The sequence below is a fragment of the Eleutherodactylus coqui genome, chromosome 9 (assembly GCF_035609145.1).
Source record: "Eleutherodactylus coqui strain aEleCoq1 chromosome 9, aEleCoq1.hap1, whole genome shotgun sequence".
NCBI classification, from domain to species: domain Eukaryota; kingdom Metazoa; phylum Chordata; class Amphibia; order Anura; family Eleutherodactylidae; genus Eleutherodactylus; species Eleutherodactylus coqui.
Window position 1 is genome coordinate 139,570,894 of NC_089845.1, and position 19,747 is coordinate 139,590,640.

The 19,747-nt window shown below is 44.3% G+C and overlaps 1 protein-coding gene across 1 annotated transcript in view; it reads right to left on the bottom strand.

Annotated features, from left to right (window-relative positions):
* Window positions 1-19,747, bottom strand: part of PREX2 (phosphatidylinositol-3,4,5-trisphosphate dependent Rac exchange factor 2) — a 320,125-nt gene that overhangs the window by 66,934 nt on the left and 233,444 nt on the right. The window contains exons 32-35 of the mRNA XM_066578561.1: window positions 17,822-18,039; window positions 15,163-15,265; window positions 12,176-12,319; window positions 9,297-9,411 (exon numbers count right to left, since the gene is read on the bottom strand). Of these exons, the coding sequence (XP_066434658.1) occupies window positions 9,297-9,411; window positions 12,176-12,319; window positions 15,163-15,265; window positions 17,822-18,039 (580 nt within the window). The remainder of the gene's footprint in view (window positions 1-9,296; window positions 9,412-12,175; window positions 12,320-15,162; window positions 15,266-17,821; window positions 18,040-19,747) is intronic.

The window sequence follows — 19,747 nt, forward strand, 5'->3', positions numbered from 1 at the left end:
AGCCCCGAGAAGCGTCCCAGGTAAGTGATGGGTCGGGGGGGGGCTGCCGCTGCGCCGGGGGAACTAGCGCTGCGCCGGGGGGGGGGGCTGTCGCTGCGCCGGGGGGGCTGTCGCTAGGCCGGGGGGGGGCTGCCGCTGCGATGGGGGAACTAGCGCTAGGCCGGGGGGGCTGTCGCTAGGCCGGGGGGGGCTGCCGCTGCGATGGGGGGGCTGTCGCTAGGCCGGGGGGGGCTGCCGCTGCGCTGGGGGGGGGCTGCCGCTAGGCCGGGGGAACTAGCGCTGGGCTCCGGGGCCTTCACCTGGGCTGAGGGTCTAGCGCTGGGGAGCCGGGGGCTAGCGCCGGTTACCTGCTGCCTGGCGGTGGGCGTCTGGTCGGCGGCTGCGGGGCGTCTGGTCGGCGGCTGCGATGCGTCCGGTTGCCATGGAGACACAGCTGGCGGCGTCTCGGGAGCGTGCACGTCGGGCTGCAGCGAGCGACGGGGAAAGAGCCGGCGGCCATCTTGAGAAAACTTTTATAAGTTGCTGAAACGCTGGAACGGTAAGTACGAACCAGCTAGAAATGTCATTTACAGGGGGGCTTAGTAATGTATGTTTAATGGGGGGGACTGGGCAAAAAAAAAATTTAACTGCTTCCTCGAGACATCTCCTTTAATCAATGTATATGGCTTCTAATCTGGACATCAGTGGTGGTCTGAGACCACAGACTGCGCCAATGCAATCTCCTTTATGATCTATGACGCATTAGAAGCTCATTTGGACTGGATTTCCCCTCTAAGTGCAACTTGCAGTTCTCAACATTGTATTCAGATCAGATCAGCATCACATCCACATAGTCCGATGCATTTAGGCAATAAGTGGCAGCAAATAAAACAATTCTTAAGTATGACTATTACTTAAGTCAAAAAGCTCATCCCTCGCACTCTCGACCAGATATTTTACAATAGCACAAGCCGTGGACAGAGAATATATTTCTGGGCACTTCACTTAATTACAAGAAGTTTCTGCTACTGGTTAATCACATTTTATGAGAAATTCCTAATGGAAATGCTGGCTTGGTGCCAATATCGACTAGTGAATAGGAACCAAGTTTTTATAATAGTGAAACAATGGAACGCTTAAAGCAGCTATAAATGTACTCCGTAATCTGTTTTCTTCTGCAGCATGGTGCTGGGCTCTAGTTTTGTTCAGTTAGCGTAATTGAAAGAAGATTTCTAAAAGACTTATGTAAGTATAAAAGCATATATCACATGTAATAATTATATAAGGAGTTCAGCCCATCTTAAAAACAACATATACTGTACGTCATTCTCTTTGTGTAATATGTATACCAGTAGCTTAGATGATTTTATAGCTCTGCTCCACTTGGACGCAGTTTAGATCGATGATTTAGGTACAATACTTAGGCTGCCTGTCCACGGGTGTAGCGATATCCTGCGGCAGATCTCCGTCGTGGAAGCCGCCGCCCGGCAGCAGGGGAGAGCTGACAGTTCTCTGACAGATAGGCTCACCACGGAGAATCGAGGCAAATTGTCGCATGCTGCAAAGCGGAGAATCGCTATGATTCTCCACTTGTGGACACGGGGGCTGCGCTTTCCATAGCAACGCTATGAAAAGTGTTCACTGCGTTCCCCGTGGACAGATTATCGACGCAGGGAACGCAATGAAAATTTGCACGTGGACAGGCAGCCTTAGGGTTAAAAATGATATATGTGAGTCACAAATCAGCTTGTCAGAAATGCAGACCTTTGCTCTAACTTGACCCTAAGCCCCTACCCTTTGCTTTACTCTTAACCCTTTCCAATCCATTGTCTGACGTCTTCCTATATTCTGATTGAAGCTTGTACAGCTCCAGTGTCAGAAGACGTCCGACAGGGTATTCTTACCATCTATTGCCAGCCACTCCGCTGTCGGAGTCTCTCTGGCGCACACACACTGGCTTTAGCCAGCAGATGGCACTGTTGTATAACAGCAAAAAGAGAAAGCCTTTTAGGAAACCCTGAATCCAAAATTGGATTGCAAAGAGTCAAAGCAGTATCCCCATCTCGGCAAGTTAGCTTGCTGGTCCAACTGCTCGGATCGCCACTAATCCAGAGAAATTGCCCCCTTTTGTGTTCCAAAATTTTAACAGCGGTGGGAACGCCATTCACTTCAATAGAACTGCCAGAGACAGCTGAGTTGAAGCACTCCAGAAATCTCCAGGAATAGTGATGAGAGCAAACCTTTGAAAAGTTTGGTTCACCAAACTTCTGCAAAAAGTTTGGTTCGATCCTAATTTGTTTGAGCCAAAACCCAAAAAACTGGTGTATAACGCTGTCTAAGAACCACAAAAGCCATGTAATATACAGGGCTTTTGTAGCTTTTAGACAGAATTATACACCAGTGTTCAGGACTAGTGTTGAGTGAAACGAACTACTGGCCCTGATGATAGCAGCTGCTTTGTCGTCGTAGTAGCACCCATGAATAGAATTCAAACACTTAAACACCACTAATGAGATGTTCACCTTTTTCAGACAAGTATCTTTTATGGTGTCCCTGGAGTAAACCATAATGTCACAGTTACGGTGTGCCATCCATAACGGGTAGCAGAACCAGGGTGGCTTTATAATGTTGGCTGGTCCACGTTGCAATGCTTTCTGCAATTTTGCTTTTTACCTGTCAATGCAAAAAGTCCCTGTGACATTGTCTGTTGGAAATACTTCACTGTGGCCTTCCTCTCCTCTTTGCTGTAATATCTCCTGTGGTGTATGGTCTGATTGCTTGACTGGGAGGTGTGTCCTCTGGTTGACCAATCAGCCCTGGTGTGAGTATATTTAACCCGATCACACCCATTCCTGGGTGTGGGTCATTCTGTAGTCTAGTTGTACAGCTCTCTATCTGAATCCAGTTTGGGGTGCGAGTCTAGCTCTATGTTGCGTCAGACGAGTGCCGTCTGTTTGATGGTGGTTGAGTCTAGATGCTATGTTTTGCCTGGATCCAGACTGGAATTCGTGTTTGGTGTTGGTTGTTCCCCTCCATCCATAAATCTTTGGACGCCTGAATCCCTTCCGCCCATGGTGTTTATCTTACATCTGTCTGGTTGTGTCCTCTTTCCTACTTTCCATTTAGGTAAAGACTAGACCCTTAGGTACGAGATGCAGGGCGGTTCTTGTCAGGACGATTGCCCTGCATGTAGACGGGGTCCTCTTGCCCATCAGTTGCTAGGGATAATTTTTCCTTTTATGTTTTGTCATTGTGGTTCTTTCTGGACCACTGTGAACCCATTTCTTTATTTGTTTGTGCAGGTCAGGCGAATAAGCCCAGCATGGATGTAACAGTCACAGAGATGTGTGCTATCTATACAGTTGTCTGCTTCTATGCACCCGGTTGGTAGAATGAGTTGGTTACACTTTATATTTCAATTTGTAAAGGTATAAAAATATATAGCCCAAGTTTGTACTCACAGAATCTAATGATAAATCTCTGTTTATCCATCTACATGTAACAAGAACGAGGTTGGATGCCGTGATACTGACAATAGTTCCTAAGCAACAGTATTCATGAATTGTGCTGAATACTGTATGTGTGTTTATAAGCACGCTTCCATCAGAATGAGAGATATTTTTTTATTAACTCAACATTCATGGAAAACAATTATTTCTTACAATTTTTGTCTTTTTTTTTGTATTGCTATGTAATAAAGAGCAAATAAAAATATTTTCTTCTCTAGCAGTGGTCACATAGCATCAAGGGGTTGTCCTGTTGTAAACTATCGATGCATGTCCTTAGGATAGGCCACCAATGGTATATCAGCGACTTGGGATCCTCTCTGATCACCTGTTCTCCAGGCCACGATGCTCATGCACTGAAATGATTTCTGCAGGAAGCAGACAGCTCCGTTCCCACTGCAGTGGCCAGGCTTGGAATTACAGACAAAGTTCCCTTCCACTTCAATGGGAACTGTGCCTGCAATACCAAACCTGGCCACTGCAGTGGGAACAGAGCTGTGTACTTCATGCAAAAATCAGCTCAGTGCACAAAAACTCTGGCCTAGAGAAACAGCTGATCAGCGAGGTTCTCAAGCAGCAAACCCTCACTGATCTACTATTGATAGACTATCCTGCATGTAGGGCATCAGTAGTTTACAACTGCACAACCTCTTTAAAGGGGACCCAAACACATTCAATAGCTGTTGACTGAACGTTCATTTGGCTGACAGCTATTTCTGCTGACTTCCACAAACGCATGACTGCTTAGTTTGGCCAAGTTTCCTGTGTGGAGAAAGCCACTACTACCAACTCTGGCAGCTTATCTTCCAGGGAACCATAATGATTGGTCCTTGAAATTCAACATGCCTGATACTTCTTTTTCCTGACAGCATCTGTTGAGGGAAAGTTAAGAAGCCCTCGTACACATTCAGCAGTCATCTGGTCACTCCAAAATCAGCAGGTTCCGATGCCTTAAAGGGGTTGTCCCGCGCCGAAACTTTTTTTGTTTTTTTTCAATAGCCCCCCCGTTCGGCGAGAGACAAACCCGATGCAGGGGTAAAGAAAAAAAACCGTCCGGTACTTACCCGAATCCCGGCGCTGCTGCGACTTCGTACTTACCTTGCTAAGATGGCCGCCGGGATCTTCACCCTCGGTGGACCGCAGGTCTTCTGTGCGGTCCATTGCCGATTCCAGCCTCCTGATTGGCTGGAATCGGCACACGTGACGGGACGGAGCTACGAGGAGCCGCTCTCCGGCACGAGCGGCCCCATTCAGAAGAAAGAAGACCGGACTGCGCAAGCGCGTCTAATTGGGCGATTAGACGCTGAAATTAGACGGCACCATGGAGACGGGGACGCCAGCAACGGAACAGGTAAGTGAATAACTTCTGTATGGCTCATAATTAATGCACGATGTACATTACAAAGTGCATTAATATGGCCATACAGAAGTGTATACCCCCACTTGCTTTCGCGGGACAACCTCTTTAAGTCTAAATTGTATGGGGTCTTAAAACAGCTGAATGGTTGAGCAAGACCAACTCATCATAATAATAGGTGGAGCATTGGAGTGTTCTCTTGATAGGCCCAGGTAAAAATGGGCTAGGCAGATAATGGCAATGGCAAGAGCAAAAACAAAAGTATGCAATCAGAGGCAGTCACATGTGATGGAAAAAAATAGCACTTCATGTAAACTGTAGGTTACAGGTGTGATTTAGGCCTCATTTACACAGGCGTCATTTTCACGCAGAATCAGTGCGTGAAAAAAATTGCATCTAATAGAACCAATGGTTTCCTAAAGAAACATTCACATAAGGGATATTAGATGCGCAAAAAACTTGCACCTTTAAAAGATAGGACATGTGTAGCTACAATGCTTAAATCTAAGGTCCGTGCAGCGAGAAAAGATAGGACCTGACTAGAGATGATTGAGCGTACTCGCTAAGGCAAACTACTCGAGTGAGTAGTGCCTTATGCGAGTACCTGCCCGCTCGTCTCAAAAGATTCGGGTGCAAGCGGGGGAGAGCGGTGAGTTGCGGGAGTGAGCAGGGGGGAGAGAGTGAGAGAGAGATCTCCCCGTTCCTCCCCGCTCTCCCCCGCCGCTCCCTGCCCCCCGCCGACACCCGAATCTTTTGAGACGAGCGGGCAGGTACTCGCATAAGGCACTACACAGCAGCATGGGCTGATTGCTGTCTATTCAATCTTATGATCGGGGGGGGGGGGGGCACAAGAGCAAAACTCCCATGTGCAGATGAAAAAGGCAAACTAAGTAAGTGGAATATTAGTTCCATCATCCATTACAGAAAAACAGCTCCTTCCTTTATCTTGATAAATGCTGCCACAAGTATAAAAACTAACAATATAGTCATATGGATTAACTGGGACATCATTGGCAATACTACCATGCATCTTGCCAACAATCTGTACAGACCGTTCTGCCAATCTGCCACTCACCTATGCAATGCGTCAAACATGTACTATGGAGATGGAAATGGGAACATTGTTGAGGATGGTATAAAGGGGGCAACTATAATATACTATAAAGGGAAACACTGAAGTTACTATGTGTTTTACTCTTCAGCATCATGCACCATGCATCTAATAACGGGCGTACTTTAAGGGAGTGTATCGCCGATATTTGTTATAAATGTGAAACATTTTACATCTTTTGAATCTGCTTTTATTTTCTGATTGTAGAATTTATTATTCTCTTGTCCATACATGATTATAGGGGCGGCCATCTTTCCTAACCTACATTTAACAGCATTTAGAGAGATACTTTACAGCAGCTTCATGGGCCATTCACACAGTGGACAGGAGCTGGTCTAGACTTCTATGGAAGACTGCTGTAGGCATGTTCTGTAACCTGTGCAGATGTTATTGTACAGGGAGAGCGAGGTGAGCTGCGCCCATCACCTATTGTGAATGGTGTATCTTGTGTTATCTGTGTAGAGGTGGTGATACAGAAAGGTTTTTTTTCTACAGAACCGGAAGCATCAGCCAACTATTGGGCTTACTGGCCAGTGTAAAAAAATGCAGGATTTAAAAATTTTTTAACACATAGATCGTGACATCGATAAAAAAAAATTAAAAAATTTGAAAAAAAAAAAAAATATATATATATATATATATTTAACATGAAACCTTGATTTCTACAGTGGGTCACTTTCTGATAACACATTCCCTTTAAAGAGATGTCCAGAATTAGAATAAAATGCCTGCTTTTCCCCCAGAATCAGTGTCCCATTTGTCCCTGGGTTCTGTCTCGCATTACAGCAGAGTCCCACTTAATGGAATTGGGATGAGCTGAAAAAAGCCATAGATAAAAGTGACCTGTTTCTTAATGAGTAGCTGCACTTTCAGAAAACTTTTGACATGTCATAGAGACATGTCAAAAGTATTGATCAGTAGTGGAACCACTGCTGAGACCCCCACCGATCGCTAGAATGAGGAGGCTGCAGCGCTTACTGGAGAAGAAGTGTATAGGAAGTTTCTATGAGGTCGTCTTCAGCTGCTCTTGGGTGAGCACTGCAGCCCTCTCATTAGTGTGACCCCCACTGATCAATACTTTTGACATGCCTCTATGACATGTCAAATGTTTTTTGATTTCAGGTAGTCTTTAACCCTTTCCAATCCACTGTCTGACGTCTAAAGACATTATGATTTAAGGCTGTACGGCTCCGATGTTGGAAGACGTCCGTCGGAGTTCTCTTACTGTATATTGCCAGCCTCTCTGCTGTCTGAGCCTATCCAACGTGTCACCTCATGCAGTACTAGCTTTAGCCAGCATATAGCGCCGTTGTATAAAAGTAGAAAAAGAGTAAGCCCCCTAGGAAAACCAGGATACAAATTGGATTGGAAAGGGTTAAAATAGCAGAAACCTTTTCTAATCCAGTGCAATCCCTTTAACATTTAATTACTATTGCACGTCTTTTCAGTTATTACACTTTAGTAATGTAGACCATTTAATACACAATAATGGGCACTAGTGAACTGCTCTTGGTGTACTTGGCTTCTTTTGGCTTTGATTGATCCCAGTGGGCTTCAGGCTCCTGGAGTAGGTCGTGGTTACGCTTCTGGTACATTAATGATTAATGAGATGTGAACATAGCGTGAATGTTCCTAATGAAATGCATGAGACTACAAGAGGAGAGCTGTCCCCTGGTGGCTCCGAATGTGACACTGGCTTCTTTAGCCTCAAATCAGCCTCATGAGTGCCTCGAAACGAACGTCAAGGATCTGGCTCTTCCGATTACCCAAACATTCTTGAGACAAATGAACATCTTCAGAGTTTGGGAAAACAATACAAATGATTCTCTTAAATTAAAAGCTGAAGAGGAACAAATCTTTACCATTAATTTCCTCGTTACTCCTGAATGTAATCCGTTTAATGCACTCCAAATGAAATTATAAAATCCATGCAGTCACTTTGTCCTGATAGAATGCCAGTGAGAGCAAAACAAAAGACGAGGGACGTTTATGTATTTTTACATAAAACAGAGTAATTAATGACATCCAGTCCAGAATATACCACAGATCTGATCGGGTTGAGATCTATAGCTCTAATTAGAACTATTTCTGAGTTGGTGACTACACAGATACCTACTGTATGTCAACTTTTTTTCAATATGCGACTATTCTAGAGATTTTTTTTTTTTTAATATGCGTGGTTATTTTTTAATATCATTTTTTAAAGTCTCTCCAGCTGTGTGTGTAATGTGCTGTATGTGAATCAGGATGGATATAGCAGAGCTGTGTGTGTAATGTGGGAATCAGGATGGATGTAGTAGAGCTGTGTGTGTAATGTGGGAATCAGGATGGATATAGCAGAGCTGTGTGTGTAATGTGCTGTGTGTGAATCAGGATTAGAGATGAGCGAGCATACTCGATAAGGCAAACTACTCGAGCGAGTAGTGCCTTATTCGAGTACCTGCCCGCTCGTCTCTAAAGATTCGACTGCCGATGCAGGTGAGCGGTAAGTTGCGGGAGTGAGCAGGGGGGGAGCTGGGGGAGAGAGGGAGAGAGAGATCTCACCACTCTCCCCCGCCGATCCCCGCCAGCAGCCGAATCATTAGAGACGAGCGGGCAGGTACTCGCATAAGGCACTACTCGCTTGAGTAGTTTGCCTTAGTGAGTACACTTGCTCATCTCTAATCAGGATGCATGTAGTAGAGCTGTGTCTGTAATGTGCTGTGTGTATGGATATAATGATGATATAGACCTGCCTGATCCTTTTGATCTTGAAGATGAGACACTGCCAGAGGTGTCTAGCAGCAGGTTTCTTCCCTACCACTCATGTGGTGCAGAGTGCTAAGGCAACAGAATGCAGTCCTAAGCTCTTGCTCACGACCTGAAGGTTCCAAGTTCAATCCCCTGCATGGTTCAGGTAGTCAGCTCAAGGTTGACTCAGCCTTCCATCTTTCTGAGGTCGGTAAAATGAGTACCCAGCTTGGTGAGAGGGTAAGAAATAAAATTACCTGAAAGTGCTGCGGAAAAAGTTGGTGCTATACAAATAACAAGTCCCTTCCCCCTTCTCAGTGCAAAAAAAGGATCTATTTTGTACAGAGTGCTTAGGAGAAAGGGTTAAGCAGACCACTAATTGACTAAAGCCAGGTCACTGCAAATGATTAAGAGTGTTCAGAACTGACAGGTCTGCTTTATTACAGAAGGTCTTACCAGTGTATTGTTATGTAGTTGCTAAATGACGGGGCTGCTCACCATTTACCACCAGTTACCGTAATAATGCGGAAACATCTTTCATTATCCAGTTAAGGAGTCCGAAGAGTACAACATCTGAATGGCTGAAGAAAGTGAAAGTCACTCAAGAACTTACCTCAGTTTCTGATTGTACTGTTTAACTTTCTCAAGTGAAGCGGCATTAATCTGGGCCTGAAATTCTTCAATAGAAACATTATCCTTGTAATAATAGCCGTCCATACTCTCCAGAGCTGAAATAGGAAGAGATACTGCAATCATTTCTTTTCCATTGTAGCCTGGAACATTGCACAGTCTGAAGTTATTCTGATTTTATGGTCTCGGTGTGATTTCACAAAACAGGTGAGCAGCCATTAAATGCGGGAATCATTAAAAACAATGGTCAAAAATAGCGAAAAATAGGATAATAATATCTGGGGTTGTCGTTGAGTCATAGACCAATTAAATGCAGACAAATCTTCTGGTATTGTGTACAGAGATAGTTCATAGTGAAGAGGGTACATGTCATGTCACTTACCACGTCGTACTATAATGGGTCTAGGTACATGTAGATATTTTATCTATAAGCAATAGAGATGAGCGAACGTACTCATTTAGGGCGATTTCGCAATCGAGCATCGCTTTTTTTCGAGCAACTGACTACTTGTGCGAAAAGATTCGGGGGGCGGCGTGGTGGAGCAGGGGGTAGCAGTGGGGAACAGGGGGGAGCTCTCTCTCCCTCCCCCCCCCCCCCACTCACCCCCGGCGCCCCCCGCATCTTTTCGCCCGAGTAGTCAGTTACTCGAAAAAAGCGATGCTCGATTTCACAATCGCCCTAAACGAGTACGTTCGCTCATCTCTGATAAGCAACCCTCTTTAATAAGTCCTATTAGAGTATGTTTAGGTATTTACTGTCTACATTTGCATATGCTTTGGAAAATACTCTGTGAGAATATGCTGAATGGGTGCTTGGGCCCCTTTGGAGCTGGTCATAATAATAAATATGTCCTTCTGACATCAGCTGGGTCGGTATGCATTGGTATACTTTTTTTAACTGTATAGGAAAGCATTGTTTGCTGTGTTTTCCAATAGACTTACAAGTGGGATATGACTGGATCATCACCGAAGTCCACAATGTAGAATGGACCGGGCTGAGATATATGTAGAAATGCACTCTATATTGGTATACTTTACAATGTGTTTTGGGCTTGGACAGAGCCCTTCATCGGGTGAAATAACTATCCAAGCCTGAAGCACGTTGGGAAGCATAACAATAAAAAGTTCACTTATACACACAGCATATCTCCCGTCTGATAAACAGCTTTGTATTCCGTGGTGCTCCAACCCTATCTCATTTGTATGATCATCTGTGGAGTCATCCCACCAGATCGGATCATCTTCGGCAGAGTCCAGTTCAATATTCATATGTGCTATAAGTGTTGTGGCATCACATCCACTCCAGATGAGCACATAATCTGCAAGACATTCCCGTAACTGTCTTTCACGGTAACACTCTTTTTTTTCTTTTCATAGACACTTGGCCAATGAGCAAAATGGGCAAAACACACTAGATTTGTGTTACCAGGTGCACCATAAAGTTTTCTAGATTTTAGACATTTTTTTTATACTTACCCCAAGAGTTTTGAAACCGTACGGTGTGCTTAAAAGGAGTTGTACAATATACCTAATTTATTCAAGACAGGCTTATGTAAAGTATAGGCACATGTGGACACATATGGAAGAGAAATAAGTCTAGCGTGCCCAACGACTTGCAATATATTCATTATGCCGTATTTACCATTTTGACAAATTTGAGGCAATTTGAAATATTGCTGCCAGCAATTTGCAACATTTTTGCAAATAAATTCATGCATTTTATCACATTACTGATGCCCCCAATTTTTTTTTTTATCCTGCATTTGGTTATGAAGTGTAGATCAACTTTAGGGGTACATCTTGCAACAGTGATTAGGTAAATGCATCATAACATTATTTCTTATACACTATGCTACCAAATCACCGAAGATTCCTGAATGCTTGACTCAGGAATCTTTGGCACTACCCAACCTGTGCTTCCTACATTCGGGGACTGACTGGGCTCCAGTTCTCATGATCAGTGTGGGTTTTGGCGGTCAGACCCCCACCGATCAGCTAGTTATCCCTTATCCCATTGATAGGGGATAACTTGATGGAACCGGAATACCACTTTAACTGTTGGCACAACACACTCAGGCAGAAGCCGTTTCCCAGGCAACCTCCACACCCAGGGACATCTGATTTGAAGATGGAGAAGTGTGATTCGTCAATCCATAGAATGTTCTTCCACTACTCAACTGTCCATGGAGAACACTCTTTGCACCACTGCAGATAGGCTGATGCGTCTTCTTGGAGAGAACTTGTCAGACATTTGCAGGATGGATGGAGGGAAATTCCAGCTGAAGTATATAATATCTTAGTAGAAAGTATGCCATGGAGAGTATGCAATGTCATTAGGGCCAAAGGAGCATTAACACATGTAAATAAATACTACTAGTAATTCTTACTCAGGCGTCCAATTACTTTTGGTAGAATATAGTCTAGTCTTAATGAAAATTCTGCAGTAGAGGTCAGCAGTTTCAAATCTTGCTAGAGATGATAGTCAGTAGGCAGCTAATGAAATGCAGTCAGCTAGTGGACTATATGACAGATGACTATTGATAACTATATCAGCTACGGGAGATTTGCCCCAGTGTGAGTCTGTGACATTTCCGAAGCAGAAGCTGGAGTAGAGTGGTGAAAGGGGACTGATCATTTGGGCTTTGCCTTTGTTTTGCATGGCTATGGGCTTCAAAAATTACTTGTCAGCGCTGCAAATACTTTATCAAAAATAATGGGATTGAATTTCCGACCTGAGAGTGGCATTCTGTTAATTCATTGTTACAGGGATACAGCAGGTCTTGGGAAAGGACGATCCAATTTTCAGCCGAGAAGAACCTAATTTTTCTTTTTGCAATAAAATGTAACACAAAAAGTATTCACCTTGAGAAAATAGGACAGGGTGAATTTTAAATCCTCCTCCATTCTTTAGCCTTTGTGGTAGATGCTCGAAATGATAACTGTCTAGGTAGAAGTAAATTTTCAGAGCTTGTCGGCTGCCTTCTGCCTGATAGGTAATAGGAACATCTGAGGATACAAGAGAAAATGTTATTAGTCTCCCATACAAAAGCGCAGTATGATTGTTACCCCCTTGACCCGCTGTACCACAATAGTCTAGCAACACTGTTATCTACTTGACCAGGGCAGGAGCGACATGCATTCTGACAGTGACAAGTGGATGTCCTATCGGAGGTGTTCTTGTACAGTTAGCAGTAGGATATTAAAAGTTTAGTTATTATAAATGCATGGAAACATTAACGGCCCTATAGGGTAAATGAGACAATATCACATCATTTTTACCTTTGCTATATACCCTTTACATGTCATACCACTTTTTAAAATATATGTGTATTTTGTTCTGCACAATACAGAATGTCTTGTTTACATAGTCAAAAACGGATCTCATTTTATAGGTCATTTAAAGGGGTTGTCCAGTTTAAAAAACCCATTGTCATACATCCAATTATGGAATTCTGAGTGGACTGAGGGTTCCTCTGTTCAGAATCCTCATCTATTGGCCAGAGTGGAGAATGGCTACAAAGAGTATTCCTGTTGCGTGGAGCTGAGCATAATCAGAAAGTGGAGCCAGGGGGACGTGATGACGTCAGCGCCAGTCCACGTGACTGTACCTTCAGCTTATTCACCTGTGCCGTGCTCTTTTAGCCTTTCCATCCTATATATCCTTCCTCTATCTACGGACAGGCTAGGTCCCATAGGTTTGACACGTGGGGCTGCCAATATTGGAGCAATTATCTTGCCCTTAGGCGGGGTCAGCCAAGCTGTTTTTGGTTAGGTAGAGCATTCCCTCTCCTGTGTTTTATTTGTTTCAGTGATGGGTTATATTTATATGTTGCTCCATTGCAGACATCATTATGTCTTACTCTGTCGTTTCGGTGACATCTGTGGAGGGCATTGTAGTTGCGCTCTACATCAATGTAACAGTTTCTCTCCAAAGGACCTGTCCTGTCAGAAATTACACAAATAACCCACTGATTTGATTGCGTGTAATGCTTAATTTCCCCTGTAGTGGCGCTGTAGGGATATTTAATTCTTAGATTACATCTGATGCTGAGGATCCCAGCAAAGAAATACTCTGTGACTGACTAAAGCCCCATTTACACGCAAAGATGTTCGTTTAAAATTCGTTTAAAAGATAGCTTGAATGACAGTTTGAGGGATCATTTTGCATTAACTACTAATGGGAACTAATGCCCATTAGTAGTTTATTAGCTTCATTTGCATGAAAATGAGCCTCCCTTTGATGTATGCAGATAACAGCGGGTGGTCTGTTATCTGCATACAGCTCCATTGTTCTCCCATATGACTGCAGCTGAAAGCAATGTTATCAGCGCTCCCTTCGAGAATCATGGCATGTGGTCCCTGCTATCAGCTGCCCAGCCTAACAATGGTTTTTATGCTGAGCTAAAAGTCATGGTCCGTCTGAAAAGCAAACAATGGAAGCATTTACACACAACGATTATCGCTCAAAAGACATTGTTTGAACAAATTTTGAGTGATATTTGTTGCGTGTAAATGGAGCTTTACTGTTTAGAAAACTAATAATTGGGGGTTGTCCAAAGCATAGAACCCTTTAAACTTCTATAAAAGGATTAGTGGTTATTAGTGTCAATTAGCCAAGAGATTAACCAAGAGAGCTGTAGTAGAGTGTTCCCTTTTTCCCAATCAGGGATGGATTTGGTATATATTCTCTTTATGATAAAGGGTCTCCTAAAGCCCCATGTACTGGTGAGTCATTTTGACTGTTTTTTACCACTTTTTCCATTTTTCTAATGCATGAAAAATTGGAAAAGTGGCCTATTTATTTCCCTAAAAAATGCACATTTTCTCTCTCCATACTTGATGAATGGGCGAGTTGCTCCTTTTCCTGTATATTATAAGAGCAATATTGTGTCTATTGAGCTAATCGGATGTCTCCTCCAGTTGCGCCCAGGCTCCTCACATATAATGCAGCTTCAGGTACTATTGTATCTTGTCTCCACCAAGATTATGGGCAGAGACATGAGGTAAAGGGAATGCACCAAGGTTCTCATTGGCAGCCGGATACACAACCTCCCCGATCTGCCCATAGCTCGGTAGAAGCTTCTGATTGGCTGCCATATACACGCCTTCAGCGAGCTTCCGAGAGCAGCAGCAGCTCTGAAGAGACGTGCAAAGGCTTCACAGAGGAAGGGAGCTCCCTCTGTTGTGTAGTCACCGGGTTGTCATGGCAACGGGACGCCAGATACAGGCGTCCTGCTTTGCCATTAAGGAGTTCCAGTGGTGAATTGGAATCGGCGGCTATCTCTCAGCAGGAGTGAACAGCGGGAGTCGGCCTGTGGCTATCCAAGCGGGGGGAAACAGGCGGGGTTGAACAGCGAGAGACGGCCTGTGGCTATCAGCGGCAGGTAAACAGTGGGATTGAACAGCAGGAGCTGGCCTGCCACTATCAGCAAGGGTAAACAGCGGGAGCCAGCCTGCGGCTATCAGCGGGGGTGAATCCGCGGCCAGTGGCTGTTACTCAGAAGCTTCCACCAAGCTATGGGCAGATCGGTGAGATTGTGTATCCAGCTGCCAATGAGAACCTTGGGGCGTTCCCTTTATCTCAGGCCGTCTCCACCCATAATCTGGGTGGAGACAAGATACAACAGTATAGCAGCTTCATACACACACTGAGAAGTATTGCAGCCGCACTTCTTTCCCCCTCCATGTCTTCTATAGTACTTGCTGTTTTATGCTATTGGATTTGGGTGACATTGGAAGTTTTAGAATATTTACAAAAGCTGCTACAGACCAAGAAAGGGGAATTCAGCCTGCTGAAGGGTGAGGATGTCTGTTACACAATTGTATAGAATCATAATAATGATACATACTTGCAATCTGTGGTCCGTGTTCTGCTTGTCTGAAGTAAAACATGACCTTCTCTAAATCAAACAAGGCAACAAGTGAGTCCTCCAGCATCGCTTGTTCATCCGTCTGTAGGTAAAAACATGCCAGAAGTAGAAGATGAAACACGACGGCTTAATATACAGCAATGGTGCAATGCATATTAAGAATTAACATGATTTCAAGCACAAGTTCAATAAGCAGAATGAAAGACAGCGTGGACGTGAAGATTAGACGAATTCGATCCCATTACAGGTCCTTTCATAATCAGTACAATAGAGTGCAGGATAAATACTCCCATTAGTTTCGGTTAGTAGATGTGCTTATCAAGTGCGGCAGTGATTTACTCTACTATCCATCTCCCATTTTTCACACAATGTTTGTTAAAACATTTACTACATTATGCAGAACATCTGATCCGACTCGTATTCTATAATAGATTGTATTTCACTTAAAGCAAAGAGAAGCCACCGAGAAAGAAATCTGTTGCTATATACCATGCTAACAAATATAATAAAGGTGTCTTTCCATTTTCAACCTTAGCTGAGAGAGTACTGCCTTGACTAGAAACATAGTAGCAAACCGTTATATAGGAGAAATATTAAAGGGAACCTGTCATCACCTTTAAGTCCCATATATCGGTTTTACCTTTCACTGCAATCCTGCCTGCGATGATGATAAGATGACTGCTGAAAAGTTTTCTCTGCACAACAGGAAGTAGCAAACTATTACTAGGCTTAGCGGTAAGTATGAAAATTATAGACTGTGACATCAGATATTAAAATAAAATCACCCCAAAAATCTTAAAAACATTTTTAACATAAAATCCTGATTTGTAGAATAGGTCATTTTCTGATGACACGTTCCCTCTCATTTTCCATAGTTTTTCTAACATCTTTCATTGCTGTCAGTGCATGCAAACATTCCTACAGACTTAAAAGCAACCTGTTATCAGTAAACTACATTATGAGGATTGTAGGTGATGGAATGGAGAGTCCGGAAAGCAGTGTTTCATACTCATTGGGTGCCTTTAATAAAAACCTAATCAAGAGCACATGAGATCTCAGACTGGGAATAAAGTTCACCTTCCAAAAAGACAATGGCTTAAAGTACACAGCCAAGACAACAAGTGTCTTAATGCCCTTTTACACACAACGATTATCGAAAATTCGCTTAAAAGCCATCTTTTGAGCGATAACCGTTGTGTGTAAATGTGTCCATCTTTCACTTTTCTGCCGAACGATCATTTGCAGTTCGGCATAAAATTCATCATTCATCAGAAGTGCTGATAAGAAAGACCACATGCGTGTGTTCTGCCCGGGGAGCGCTGATTACATTGTCTCAGCTGCCAGCCCTGTGGCAGAACAAAGGGAATGTATTCAGAGAACAGACCACCCGCTGTTCTCTGAATATAAGTCCTGGAGACTCACACACCTTGCTTAAGCTACTAATTGGTACTAATAGACATTAGTACCAATTAGTAGTTTATGCAAAATGATCACTCAAAAGCCTTCTTTTGAGCGATCATATTTGTGTGTAAATGGGCCTTTAAGGGACAACTCTGTGAATGTCCTTGAGTGGCTTAGTCAAAGCCTTAATTTGAACCCAATCGAACAATGGCTGTCCACAGACGGTGCCCATCCAAACTGACAGAGCTGGAGAGGATCTGCAGAGAAGAATGGCAGAAAATCCCCAAATCCAGGTGTGCAAACATTGTGGCATCAGACCCAAGAACACTGGATACTGTAATGACTGCCAAAGGTGCTTAAACTAACTGAGTGCGGGGTGTGAATAGTTTTATCACTGCAAGATGATAATTTTTAATTTTTATAAAGATTTTAAATAGAGATGAGCGAACGTGTTCGGCTCCGCCCCTTTTCGCCCGAACACCGAACTTTGCGAGCAATTCCGTGCTCGGGCGAAAAAAGTTCGGGGGTCGCCGTGGCAGCGCGGGGGGGTGCGGCGGGGAGTGGGGGGGGAGAGGGAGAGAGAGAGGGCTCCCCCCTGTTCCCCGCTGCTGCCGCCCGCGCCGCCGCGCCTCTCCCCGCCCCCCGGCGCCCGCCGAAGCTTTACGCGCGGACACTGAAGTCCTCGGCAAAGCCGGTGTCCGGGTGCGTAAGTGTTCGTTAAGAACACGTTCGCTCAACTCTAATTTTAAACATTCTGTTTTCACATTGCCATTATGGGGTATAGAGTGCAAAATAATAGGGAAAAACTTGATTTTAAAAAAAAAATTTGCATAAGGCCACAACATGACGAAATGTAAAAAAAATGGAAGGGTCTGAAGACTCTCCAGACTCACTGTATTTCTTGATGCCAGATTAGTCATTCAGGGGTATAAACAGAATATCTAGATAGCATTTCATTATATAGCACATAGGCAATGTAGACAAAGGAAAAGGGTCTGAGGGCTTCCCGGACCCATTGTATGTTATCTCAGGATTTTGCGTTTACCCTTGTATGATTAATGTAAAACTAAAGCCAACAGGTATTTTGATCTCTTTTCATATTTCTATATGCCTGGTAAATATTTTGTTTTTAGAATATATTTAATAAAGTTTTAATTTAGGGATTTAGGAGTTGGGGGGGGGGGGGTAGGTTGTTCTGCTGTGATTTCTAATATACAGGGGTAGTGGTGTTCATTACCATATTTGGAGAGAGAAGAGACTGGAAGTGGAAGAGAACCCCGGCATTAGCAATCTGCTCCAACCATCTTCTACTGGCTTCTTGTGTTTCCACTTCGTATTCTCTGTTGCTGTCATACATTTGATTTAATGCAGCCATAAGCTGTTCGGAGAAGGCACAGACGGTGGCCACTAAACTCTGGCAAAACACCATATCTCTCCTTAGCTGTACTTCACTATCTGCAGAGACAAGTTGGGGAAAAATGTGTAATTAATAGCATTAGCTGTTATCACTTCCATTCTAGTAACTTAAAGGGGTTGTCCGGCCACACAGGGTAAAATTTTTTATAATGCTGCTGCTTTCCTTTCAGTAAGGATAGTAACAGACAGCATACAGGGGCTCAAACCGGCCGGCAGATCAGCTGTAATGTCAGTTTCTTACCTTAGACTCTGATGTTCACTGCAGCTTTCAAAGATGGCGCCTCTGTGCTGCCTTCTCACATGCCCTGCGCTCTCCCTCCTCTGTGTGCGCGCTCCCGATGGTAGTAAGAGACATGAAAAGGCAGGATTTCCCTCAGCTCACGTCCTAGCCCCGCCCACGACACGCCCACCTCTATTGAACTGCTCTACAGTCTCTCCCCGCCCAGGCCCCGCCCCCTGCTAAAGTAAAGTAAAACATTTCCCCAGACACACATGCCCTCATAGTGCCCCTCTCACAATGACCCCCCCCCCCCCTACTTCTGTCAGCCGGGTCCATGCACATACACATCACTGCACCCCCCCCCCCCCCCTGCACACATCCATCCATCCATTCCTCCATCTCTCCCTCTCCACCCCCCCCTTCCCCCGGGACTTCTGTCATCCGGGTCCGTGCACACACACACACATCACTGCACCCCCCCCTGCACACATCCATCCATCCATCTCTCACTCTCCACACACCCCCCCTTCCCCCGGGACTTCTGACAGCCGGTCTCCAGACACCACGAACACACACACACATCACTGCACCCCCCCCCCCCCCTGCACACATCCATCCATCCATCTCTCCAACTCCTCCTCTCCAACATTTTCAACATTTCTCCCCTTCTCCCCTACTCCCCCTACTCCCCTTCTCCCCTTTCACATACTTTTCAAGTCCCGATGGTGTCTCCTTGGCTCTGCTCCAAGCAGCAGCAGCAGGCAGTCACTCACTCCGCTCTGGTATATGAAACCAGGAAGTGAGTGTACTGCGCATGCGCCGACCAGCGGCGCGCGTCCCCTGCGATGATTAGGTAAAGAGCGCGGTCCCGGCGGAAGAAAGGACTGCGCATGCGCGGAAAGGAAGAGGTGCGTTCCAGCGCCGACGAGAGCTGCTGCCGGCCCGACAAGAAATACAGACGATTTCTTGTCGTAACCACGGACGACCGAGGGTCAACACAGGGGGGGGCACCCTAAAGGTAAGTGAATAACTTCTGTTTGCAACATTTTCAATGCACAATGTACATTACAAAGTGCATGGAAATGTGCAAACAGAAGTAATGAGATATGATGTTTATGGCCGGACAACCCCTTTAATCCTGTATACTAGTATATACAGCATGCCAAGGTGTGTTTTATCACTAGCGAACATATCTACTACCAATTATTCATGACCGCCTGCCAAATAAGAAATACACTACTTTCCAATCCTAAACTATCATTTTGGATAGTTTGCATCATGTTGATAGACTGCAGTCAGTCATAAAAGAGTCTGTATTACTGAGAAGTCTGGAAGTAAAGTACCGTAATTAAATTCCTTGCAGGTTATTCCCAGAATGCGAACACGCTAAAAGGAAGAAGGCGCTGCAATGAATAGTATTGGCGCTTCCATTGATATAAATCAAGATGACCAATATGGTTTTTATCTAGGAGCATGAACATATGCAACTAGAATGATACTAGTTATTAGTATTTATAGTACCAGTGT